Below are 12,141 nucleotides of genomic sequence, written 5' to 3' on the forward strand. Positions count from 1 at the left end.
AGGTTAATTTAGATAAGATTAATTAGGACACATTAAGATAAAGTAAGATAAGATAGTTTAAAATAAGTTAGATTAAGTAATGATAAAATAAGTAATAAAAAATAAAATGATAAAAATTAAAATTAAAGTGGGATGAATAAATGAGATGAAATAAATAAAGATTAGATCTGATTATAGGGAATAGAAGATTAAAGATAAGTTTTGTGTGAATAAAAGTCAATAATGAGGAGGAAAGTGAATAAATGTGTGACGTTAAAGAATGAAGAGAAACAATAGACGAGCAACATTTACACAATATCACTCACGTGTGAGTTTGGTTTGTTTGTGGATCCAAAGAACGTCACAGGAAGAGGAAGAAGAAGAAGAAGAAGAAGAAGAAGAAGAAGAAGAAGAGAATCAATCTCACATTTCACTGGAAACTTTAAGATAAAACACACAGACAAGCACTGAACACACACACACACACACACTTTTGAGTATTTTTCTGTTATGTTCGTTAATTTAGGGGCCACATAAAGTTGCCTGTGTTTGACGTAGAAGATTAGCGCCCCCTATTGTTTTATTGGTTTACTGAGGAGCTGCAGCGCCCTCTAGTGTGAGTACACGCTTTGTTTAAACTTAATAAACAGGAGGCGGAGCTAAACGCTGTGCTCTGATTGGATGACTGTGTCCTCCTTCCTGGTCCTGGTGCATACGTACGTACGTACCGGCTGCTGTGGGCGGGGTCGGGGCCGTCCCTGCGTGTGTCTGTGAGTGGACGGGTGACCCCTGACCTGTTGTGGTTTGCTGCCTCAGGAAGGGACTGTCCAGGCGCCCTGAGGGCCGGCCGAGGGCGGGGCCCAAAGTACATCAAAGTACACAGTGACACACACAGACACGAAAACGAAGCAACGCCACGACACACAACAAAAGACACGCCCCCAAACAGTGTGATTGGTTAGAGACGACAGACGATGGAGGACAAAGAGAGGAAAGGAGAGGTGTTAGTGAGGCTGTCCCCCCCGGGTGTTACAGGTCCACTGGTGATCATGTTATCTTGTGATTCCAGTTTAAAAAAACATTGTCTTATTTTATGAATGAATAGAATCAAAAGGAACTTTTTTATAGTAATAATAAAAATAAAAAACACCTTTAAAAGGAAAACAACAAATAAAGTTATACACTACATACTAATATATAAACAAATTAATAAACAATAAAATACATATTCAAACTTATAAATAAAAAATTGACTAAATAAAAAATAAACAAACTAATAAATGAATAAACTATTAAATAAACAAACTAATAAATACAAAATAAACTACTAAATAAGATATAAAAATTAAAAATATAAATAATAAAAAAACAACTAATTAACTAAAATAAATAAATAAAATATAAGACACCCATAAATAAATGTGATCGATAGGTAGTATGAGCTGTTTTAAATTGAACTAAAATTCTTCCTGGGGCTGATTTCTATCCTTTGACGGCCCTGGTTTGGCCCGCTGACCTTCAGTTGGACACATAAAGGAGTGATTGATTACCGGTGCGATGGACGGAGACGGGTGACGTTCCTCCACTGAACGTCATGGCGCGTTCCTTCAGCTTGAAGAACTCACGAGGATTCCCCGAGCGCTGAGCGATGATGGCCTTCGCCTCCTGCACCCACGGAGAACATGTTAACACAGACATGTTAACATAGAGAACACGTTAACACAGAGAACACGTTAACACAGACATGTTAACATAGAGAACACGTTAACACAGAGAACACGTTAACACGTTAACACAGACATGTTAACATAGAGAACACGTTAACACAGAGAACACGTTAACACGTTAACACAGACATGTTAACATAGAGAACACGTTAACACAGAGAACACGTTAACACAGAGAACACGTTAACACAGACATGTTAACATAGAGAACACGTTAACACAGAGAACACGTTAACACAGACATGTTAACATAGAGAACACGTTAACACAGAGAACACGTTAACACGTTAACACAGACATGTTAACATAGAGAACACGTTAACACAGAGAACACGTTAACACGTTAACACAGACATGTTAACATAGAGAACACGTTAACACAGAGAACACGTTAACACAGACATGTTAACATAGAGAACACGTTAACACAGACATGTTAACACAGAGAACACGTTAACACAGACATGTTAACATAGAGAACACGTTAACATGTTAACACAGAGAACACGTTAACACGTTAACACAGACATGTTAACATAGAGAACACGTTAACACAGACATGTTAACACAGAGAACACGTTAACATGTTAACACAGAGAACACGTTAACACAGAAAACACGTTAACACGTTAACACAGAGAACACGTTAACACGTTAACACAGAGAACACGTTAACATGTTAACACAGAGAACACGTTAACACAGAGAACACGTTAACACAGAGAACACGTTAACACGTTAACACAGAGAACACGTTAACACAGAGAACACGTTAACATGTTAACACAGAGAACACGTTAACATGTTAACACAGAGAACACGTTAACACAGACACGTTAACACAGAAAACACGTTAACATGTTAACACAGAGAACACGTTAACACAGAGAACACGTTAACATGTTAACACAGAGAATATGAAACCGTGCTTTATTTTACTGACTTTTATTAAACGTAACTTCAGACTCACTTCAACCTCTGATTCTTTTTTGTCCAGACTCAGATCATCAACGCTGGACTCTGCAGGCTGAACAAAACAAGGAAACATGTTCAAACACACGGAACATGTGCTTATCTGCTCATGATAGGATGGAGCTTCTGTTACCATGGTAATCTGACCCCTCAGCTTCTCCTTCTCCTCCTCTTCCTCCTGCATCATCTTCCTAAATTTTAAAAAACACGTTTTCCAGAAATAAATCAGCACCAATGATAATGATGTACAGAACAAAGGACAGTTAGAAATGATCAAACTGAGTATTAAAAATAATATACTTTATTCATCACTGTAGTAAAATTCTTCTCTGCATTTTACCCGTTTTCATATAACATATATTATTATTATTATTAATAATAATAATAATAATAACAATAATGATAATATAATAATAATAAATGAATAACAAGAACAGTAATAATAATAATAATTAATAAAATTAACTGAGGTACTCAACCCAGTGCTTTTATTTTGAAAGGGATGTACTATTTAAACTACAAAAAAAAGCTATAAGAATTTTACATAAAGCACCACACAACACACACACAAACTAATTATTTGAAAAGGCAGAATACCTTAAACTGCAAGAAATAAAACACTACAACACACAAATACACGCATTTAGGGCCTCATCTAAAAAACTACCACATCAAATACAAAAACATTTCACATACAATCAAAATTCCTACGACTTCAGATATAATAATGTGTTTAGACCAGACAGGGTTAAATCTAACGTTGGCAAACATAGTACTGTGTATAGAGCCATGAACCTCTGGAATAACCTTGACACAGAGACACAACAATCAGTAAATCTGAAAGGATTTAAGGAGAAAACACGGAGGATATTTCTACACATACAGGTCTCAAGTCAACTCTTCATCGAACTCTACAGCGACGACATGGAACTCATCAACTGGTCATTGAGCCATTGACAAAATCTTCACGACGAGGCAATTGCTACAGCACGAACCAGCGTGTCCAAAGGACACATACCCAGGTGGATATGTCATGGATGCACGAGGGAGAAGCCAGATGCTCTGTCTCTCTCTGCTGACAGTGGAAGATGTGGAGGACATCTATCTGCTAGGAGTCATGATCTTTGGCCTGCTAATGATGGGGGTATGTGTATGTGCATGTGCCTTTCTGATGTATCGTAAGCTGAGGCGACTTTCAGAGGATATGAAGGTTCTTTGAAAGAAGAAGAACTTTACGTTTGGAGAGTTGGAGGAACATAAACAACGACTGGAAAAGAAAGCCCGTGGAGATACGGAAAAAAAGGACAGTGAAGAGGAGTAACAACAGGAACAATGACTGCAGACGAGAACACATCACATAAAAAAGGACAAAAAAAAAAAAAAAAAAAAAAAACGTTAATGATGAAATTTATGAAGAAGATGAGAATGTTTGACAAGGGAAGAAACGAGGTTTGATGTAAAATTATCTGTGTTCAAATCAGGGGACGGATCTGGATAAGCATAATGCTTTTTTCCGTCGCCCTTTCCGGCATGAAAAAAAGACAAAAAAACAAATAAATAAATAAATAAATAATGATGTGATTTTGCTCTGAATGTCAAAATGAATTTCTGTGATTGCAACCATGTCAGAAATGAACTGAATAAATAAAAAATAATAAAACTGTACTTCAAAGAGTCTCTTTAAAACCCCACTTACAGCTTATTTATTTATTTTTATCTGTACTGTTATCTTGACCAATATCTATTATTTATTTCATTTTTATTAGTATTGTATATTTTATTTTTACTTTATTATTTATCTTTCTTGTTTGTTCTTTAACTGCTTTCTCCACTGGGATAAAATAAAGATCATCTTTAACAGCAGAGGGCGCTAATACGGAAAATGAACTTAGGACAGTTTTATCATTTATTTATTTATAGATTTTGTTTACAAATGATGAATTCCACTCATAAGTTGTAATGAAAGTGAATGATGTAATAAAATGAACATTATTGATCAATCAGGAACCTGTGCTCTTCAATCTGACGTTCTCTCTCTCTGTATCTCTTCTCTCGGTTCTCCTGCTCCTTCTTCTCCAGCTCCATCCTCTCCTCCTCAAAACGCTGTCGCTCCTCCAACGCTTTTTTCCTCTCCTCCTCCTTCCTCAGCTCCTCCTCACGCTACACACACACACGCACACGCACACACACACACAATATTGGATATTAACGTCAAAGAAATAATAAAAATACATACATAATGAGTAACAAAGTAACAAACTTAGAAAACAATGAAAACAACAAATATTTTACAGAATTAGTAAAAAAACAACAGAAACAGTTGAAATGAATAAATTAAAGTAAAGCAAAGTTTTATATATAATTTTTAATAGGTTGAAAGATAAAATAAATCTAAACAAATACTACAAAAATAATTGCAAAAAATTGCAGAAGTTGGAAAAAAACTAAAACTAATCTATTAAAAAAGTTGAAAGAATATCCTAAAATGAAGTTAAAAAAATCAGAAATTTGAAAGACAGATATGGAATAATAATGATAAATATAATAATCATATAAAATAAATAATCATTAAAAAATAATGAAATCATTATAATCATAACAAACGTAATAATATAAAAAATAATATAATTCTAATATTATTATTATTATTATTAATAATAATAATAAATCAAGGAAGTTCTGCATGTGTTTGTGGAGCTAACATCTCCTCAACGTGGTGTCTAGGGATGTGAATCTATGGGAACTCTAAGCACACGTTACTTAGTTCTGCTTTAATTGTTTCATTTACACAGGAAACAACAGATAAACAAACAAAGCAGAAATAGTTCTTCTTCTTTGGTTTTTAAAGCTACAAAACAAAAACACTTTAAAATATGTACAGTCCCCAAAATTAAAAAGACAGAAAAACACACAAACATACAGAAAAAATGATTACAATAAACACAAAAACAATTCATTACTTAGAAAAGAAGCTAAATTCATTTCAGACTCATGTATGAGAATGTTCTAAAATTTTCCCCTCATAAAAAATATTTTAGATTGTATGAACAAATGGTTGAGTTGTGAACTTCTGTTTTGTGTTTACACAACTATTGTACCACAGTTATACAAATACATTTTTGGAATATTAAAAACTGGTCTATTATTGTACTGTATATGGAATGCTGATGCTGCTCCATAGACTGTGAATGTCCTGTACTGAGCACTGTGTGTGATGTATGTACAGTATGTGACTGCTCTGAGAATTGTTAGAAATTAATGATCCTATGGGATCAATAAAGTTATCTGAATGTGATGACGTGTGTACGCAGCAATCAGAGGTGGAAGGAGCCTCACATGACGGACACAGTGATGTGAGAGAAGATGTTTAGATTAAACTGTTTTTATGTATGTTCTGTTCATACATGTTTGTATCTTATGTTTGCAGTATAGAAAATACAATAAAACTCAAAACAATAATAATAATTATTATTAATGAGTGAATAATAATCTACCTTGGCCTGTTCCCAGAACTCCTCTCTGTTAATCTTCTTCATCTCTGACTCTGCGTTGGTTTTCTCGTACATCGTTCCCTGAGGATGAAGAACACTAGATGCTGATTGGTCCAACAACACAGACCACACCCACATCACATTTCTCAGCGTTCTCACCACGTCTGCTAGCTCCTCCTCTCGTGTTTTCAGACGACTCAGGACGGGACTCGCCACCACCGCCGCCGCCCCCACCGTGCCGTTAGTGAGACGCTGGCCGATGGCCGACGGCTCCACGTCCTCCAGACTGCTGGCGTTAACGATCACCTCCACGCCTTGAAAGAAGTCTGCGATGGTGGCCACGTGGCTCGCACACGCACACTTCCTGGCATCCGGCACGTCGTCACCGACCTGAAACACACCAACGATCAGATGTTTTCAAACGTCATGTTAAATGTAAGAACACGTCCATGACATCATCACTTAGTGAGAAACACTCTACAGATGTGGAGCCACTGTCCTATTACGAGGACACTGTATCCATCCTCTAGATCAGGGGTTCTCAACCTGTGGTTCCCAACCTGTTCAGCCCACGACCTCCAAAATAAAGTTTTCAGAGAGCGGGGACCCTCCAAAATAAAGGTCCCAGAGAGCGGGGACCCCCACTGTAGCTGAACACAGACATGAACATTGAAGAACAGTCATGTGGAGACAGGACCATCTATAAGGGGGAATAAAGGAGAGAGATTTTTGGGGTCCATCCATAAAGTCAGTAAAATGATGGTCCATTGTTCTATGAATCTGTGATAAACACATTTATTTATTCATCTGAATAATATCCACTGTTATCCAGAAACGTTTATTATTATTATAGCAAAGATCTCCAGAAGCACCGGCTACTCACGTTCTGACCACCGTCTACTTTATTTTTGTTGTTTATAAAAAAAATGTTCTCCTCTCACCTTCTACTCTTAAACATGTTCATAAATGATTTTGCACCCATTTCGCACTGAAAAAATGGTTAAAATCCATGAAAGACTGAAGTTACTTTAAGGACGTTCTGTGATGAAGTTTTATCAGACATTTTCTAAATCTTCTGCGAAGTCTCGTTAGTTCATCTCAAGTACCAGCAAACAAACCCCTCAGATTCTCTCATCTGTGGGATAAATCACCTCCTGAAACACTGAAGTGTCTGATATTGGTCATAATAAGATGAATAAGCAGTGATGTCACAGTCAGCCATCATTAATGGGCTGATATTACCAAAATCACAAATATAAGGGGAGGTGCAGCCCATTTCCCCCCCCCCAAATTTGGACATGTGCTGCTCATTTTTATTTTTTTCATTATAACATTTCCTCAGTAGTGACCTAGTTTTTTTTAGAAGAACTTTTTAGAAATTCTTTTATTCATTTTTTTTTTAACTGAGATTATTTCATTATTTTTTTTAGATCATTTTAAATTATTTCTTGACAAAATAATTTTTTATTTTTTTAATGAATGGTAATTCACCAAAACAAAATGAATTATTCTTAATTCTAACTTATATTTACTGAGTGTACAGAGCCATCCCTATAACTAATATTACTAATAGTACCCAGTGAACATCAACCCCTATTCAGGCTGTGACTCAACCCTTAATGTACATAACTTTGGTGCTTCATTAAAATATGCTTGTGTTAGATATATTATGAATATTAATGAGCATTGATACAACTAAATACTGTATATTACCAAAACCAACTACAATCAAATCACACATAAATGATGTAAATCATGCAGATATGTTCCAGTACCAGACAGCATTCTACAGAGGACTACTAACAGACCACGCCCCCATACTACTGCTATACTATAAGGTAAACTGATAATGATGCTCAATTCTTTGTCATCGTTACCATGGATACCAGATTCCAACTTGTAAATGCATCATGTAAACACAAACTAGGTGAGAAAATAAACAGAAGCAAAACCACAATGACACTAAAATAATGCACCAAAAGACACCATTTAGCATCAGTTTTGCTAAATTTTCCAGGGGGGACATGCCCCCCGACCCCCCTAGGTGTTGCCTGCTACTGTTATATTCATCTTAAAGATGTAAATCATTGTTTTAACCACAAATAATAATAAACACAAAATGTGTTCAAAGTAACATAAAATGGTTGAAAAGGAGGTGAAATGGGATTTTAAAAACAGCAGAAATTGGTTTAAAGTTGTAAATTAGAGTGGATAAAAATGGAGATAAAAAGTTCTGATGAACTACGGCCGGGTTAGCAGAACATCTCGGCGTCAAAGAGCACGTGCCACGTTCCTGAGAATTCAGTCAAATGACTCGGTTCTACTGAGTAACAAAAGGTCTCAGAGAGGCTCTAGACATTGGCTCATAGAATATCTATGTCACATTACAGCCTGATTCAACACAGTCTCAAACACAGAGCTCTAGATCATTTGAAACCATCAGCCACTGGTGAGTCTTAGTTTCCCATAGTTTAAACAATATAACTGTCTGTGTAATTGTTTCACTAGAGTCGGTATTGAACTCTACCCGTTTAATCTGGAAAACTGCAGATTCTCTGTGATGCCGTGTATGGAAGTTAAACTCTGACCACTCGGTTCAAAGGTAAACAATATTTATACAAAAAGTACACAACACGACAACAGAATAAAAATATGAAAATGAACACCAAAAAAGATACAAAAATACACATGACTTCAAAAAACAAACATTACAGAAAAGTACACCAAACTACAACAAAAATATGAAAATGACTCAAAATACAGAAAACTAAATATTTATACAAAAAATACACAAAATGACAACAAAAATGCACAAAACTACACTAAAAAAGATACAAAAATACAGTAAACGACTCCAGAATCACACTAATATAATAATTGTACAAAAAATGCACAAAAACAAAAACACACAAAATGACTCTAAAAAACCTACATTACAGAAAAATACACCAAACAAAAAAAATATAAAAATGAGTAAAAACAACAAACACATTAATCATATTCATGTCCCATAGAATTAAACCAGATAAATCACACACACTATTTTACACAAATAAACCCTTTATAACACTACAGAGTACAGAGTATTTACACCTCTATACATACAATCTTCAAACACATACTCATTTGGTCATAATTAACAACTCTACTTAAGCTCCTCCCACTATATGAATACATACTTCCGATGGGCACTGTACTGGTGTGTCAATAATTCATAATATTTGACTCACAAATAAATGAGAAAACGGACTTTCTTTTTTTCCAAAATTGAGCTCTGAGCGTTGATGAGTACACGTTTATAGAGGAGTCGTGATTTTAACTAGTGTACACAACAACAAGAAGAACAAAGTGGGTGGAGTTTTGAGTCCAGTAGCCCCGCCCTAAAAATAGGCCCTGATGATGCTGAGTGTGTGAGTGTGTGTGAATGTGTGTCTCACCCAGTTGATGAGGATGTATCGAGGCAGAGCAGCCTTTGGTTCCTTCAGGCTGCAGAAACCGTACATCACACGAGCGCTGTCGAAGGTCAGCGTGATCTCAGTCAGACCCCCTCCTGAACACCATCACATCAGATCAGAGACAATTATCACACACTACAAGTGTTTAAAGATGTTTGGATCAGGGTTTCCCAACCAGGGGTACGTGGACCCCTAGAGCAGGGCTTCTCAACCTTAGGATCAGAATTCCGTTTGGGGTCGTGAGACACTGTGAGGGGGTCGCCAGATGCCTTCAAGAAACTAAGAGTATTTTCTGAACAATTTCAGCCCATTTTTGCTTATTTTTACCCTTTTTCTGCAACAACACCAAACTCACCATATTTTAATCACTTTTTATTGCCATATTTTTGCTCCTTTTAACGTATTTTTGCTACATTTCTCCCACTTGTTGACTCGTTATTGTCACTTTTAACCTCTTTTCACCATATTTTATGAATATTTTTTACAAATTTAACCACATTTACCATTTGTCATGTCTATTATTTATCAGTTTAAACTAATTGTTCCAATATAAACACTTTAAACCATTTTTACCACTTTTTCTGTCTGTTTTTATCCACTCTAATTTACAACTTTTAACCAATGTCTGTGGTTTTTAAAATCCCATTTCACCTCCTTTTCCACCATTTTTGGTCACTTTGAACCATTTTATTAGTGATTAAAACCAGGATTTCCATCTTTAAGATGATTATAATAATAATAATAATAATAATAAACGTTCCTGGATAACAGTGGATATTATTCAGATGAATAAATAAATGTGGTTATCACAGATTCATAGAACAATGGACCATCATTTTACTGACTTTATGGATGGACCCCCTTCAGCTACAGTGGGGGTCCCCGCTCTCTGGGGCCTTTATTTTGGAGGTTGCTGGTTGAACAGGTTGAGAACCACAGCGCTAGGGGTCAGGACGGGTCAGTGAATCTATCAAACATCTACAGCTATGACTGATCTCCACAGAAACATCTTTTCTCATCATTTATTGAATCCTGAGATGGACTGAGTCAGCGTTTACTCCCACATTAAAGAAGCAAAACTCACCTCCAGACGAAGCCAACGTCAAGTCATTGGTGTCGTCCTCATAGGTGTACAAAGCCCTGGAAACACACACCAACACAGGAAGTGACATCAGAGGAGTCCATCCTTTATCCAACATTAGAATAAATTAGGGATGCACCAAAATGAAAATTTGTGGCTGAAGCTGAATAAAAAATAAACGCTTAGCTGAATACCAAATATGTACGTTAAGTTTTTCACTATTTTTTAATAGTGCATAAATAGCCCAGAATACATTTTTAAACATGTTTTTTTTAAACAAAGTAAATGTTTATTGAATATCTGACATAAAAAAACAACAAAGTTTATCATTTATATTAACCCTTCAAATAAAACAAAACATGCATTTAAAAAAAACTAAAGTACATTAAAGGTGAGATATGATAAATAAATAACATTCTAATGGTTTATCTACAGTGATAAACATCATTTAGTCTCATTCAGAGGAACAAAGTGTAAAAAGTTATGTTTCCTCTCTTGTTATTACATATTTTATATAAAGTCAGCTTTAAACAGGACAGTTGGATTTTACCCACGTTGGCAGGTGACGTCACCTAACACGCCTCCTAGAATGTTAGCCCCTCCCTCTCCAACTATCTAACAGCTAAAACAAACACTGCTGTTTAATATAGAATATATATTATACTTTATTACCATATATGTAAATACAAACTGCACTACTTTTTCTGCTGCTGATCGTGTTGGGAGTCACTGCTTGGAGCCACGCCCATTGTTTACACACATCAGCTGTTAGCACTCCATGCTACTGCTACACCAGTCTATGCAGTGAGACCTGGTGTAGTGGAAGGATGAAACGATGGAGATGTTTATGTATTCATAGCTCATAGCGCTAATAACGGACTCTGTTGTGGAAATGGACGGTTTCTAACTTTTACGCAGTGACAGAGAGCGTTAAGGAGAGTCTGGATGTGTTTGTGTGTGGAAAGGAGGAGGAGCTGCTGCTGGTTCTGCAGCAACGCTCACACTTTTCTCACTCTAAATCACTGCACGCTACGATCCAGCCTTGATTTTAACTCACTAAACTGAAGCCGAATGTTGCTTTTTTGCAATATTCCCTAGAACAAACATCCCTAGAATAATTATAATGGTGTAGTTTTAAATCTGCACATAGATCTATAACACATAAACTGACAGTGATTTTCTCTGTGTATGAAAAGCAGGCCAAGTTTGGATTGAGGTTAGAGAAATTACCCTTTAATCTATGAAAGAGATTAAAGCTGCAGTGGATTAATATTCATCATAATCATCAGATTCAATCAGCCGCGACACTTCGCTCTGCTTTTAGCTCCTCCTCTGCTCACTTCCTGTCTCATACGCCTCCAACAGCAACAGATCCAGTGACGGTGAGAATCACAGGATCTACAACAGGAAGTGGAAACGCACGCTGCACAGACTGT

The 12,141-nt window shown here is 36.1% G+C and overlaps 1 protein-coding gene across 5 annotated transcripts in view; it reads right to left on the reverse strand.

Moving 5' to 3' along the window:
* dbn1 (drebrin 1) overlaps window positions 1–12,141 on the reverse strand; it is a 33,105-nt gene that overhangs the window by 3,681 nt on the left and 17,283 nt on the right. For 2 of the 5 annotated variants that reach the window (XM_028467481.1, XM_028467482.1), the window contains exons 2-9: window positions 10,709–10,764; window positions 9,607–9,719; window positions 6,329–6,559; window positions 6,173–6,250; window positions 4,687–4,838; window positions 2,677–2,869; window positions 1,530–1,644; window positions 708–815 (exon numbers count right to left, since the gene is read on the reverse strand). In XM_028467481.1, the coding sequence (XP_028323282.1) occupies window positions 708–815; window positions 1,530–1,644; window positions 2,677–2,869; window positions 4,687–4,838; window positions 6,173–6,250; window positions 6,329–6,559; window positions 9,607–9,719; window positions 10,709–10,764 (1,046 nt within the window). The remainder of the gene's footprint in view (window positions 1–707; window positions 816–1,529; window positions 1,645–2,676; window positions 2,870–4,686; window positions 4,839–6,172; window positions 6,251–6,328; window positions 6,560–9,606; window positions 9,720–10,708; window positions 10,765–12,141) is intronic. The other 3 variants (XM_028467485.1, XM_028467484.1, XM_028467483.1) reach the window with 2 other exon arrangements.

This window comes from Gouania willdenowi, chromosome 14 (assembly GCF_900634775.1).
Source record: "Gouania willdenowi chromosome 14, fGouWil2.1, whole genome shotgun sequence".
Classification (NCBI taxonomy): domain Eukaryota; kingdom Metazoa; phylum Chordata; class Actinopteri; order Blenniiformes; family Gobiesocidae; genus Gouania; species Gouania willdenowi.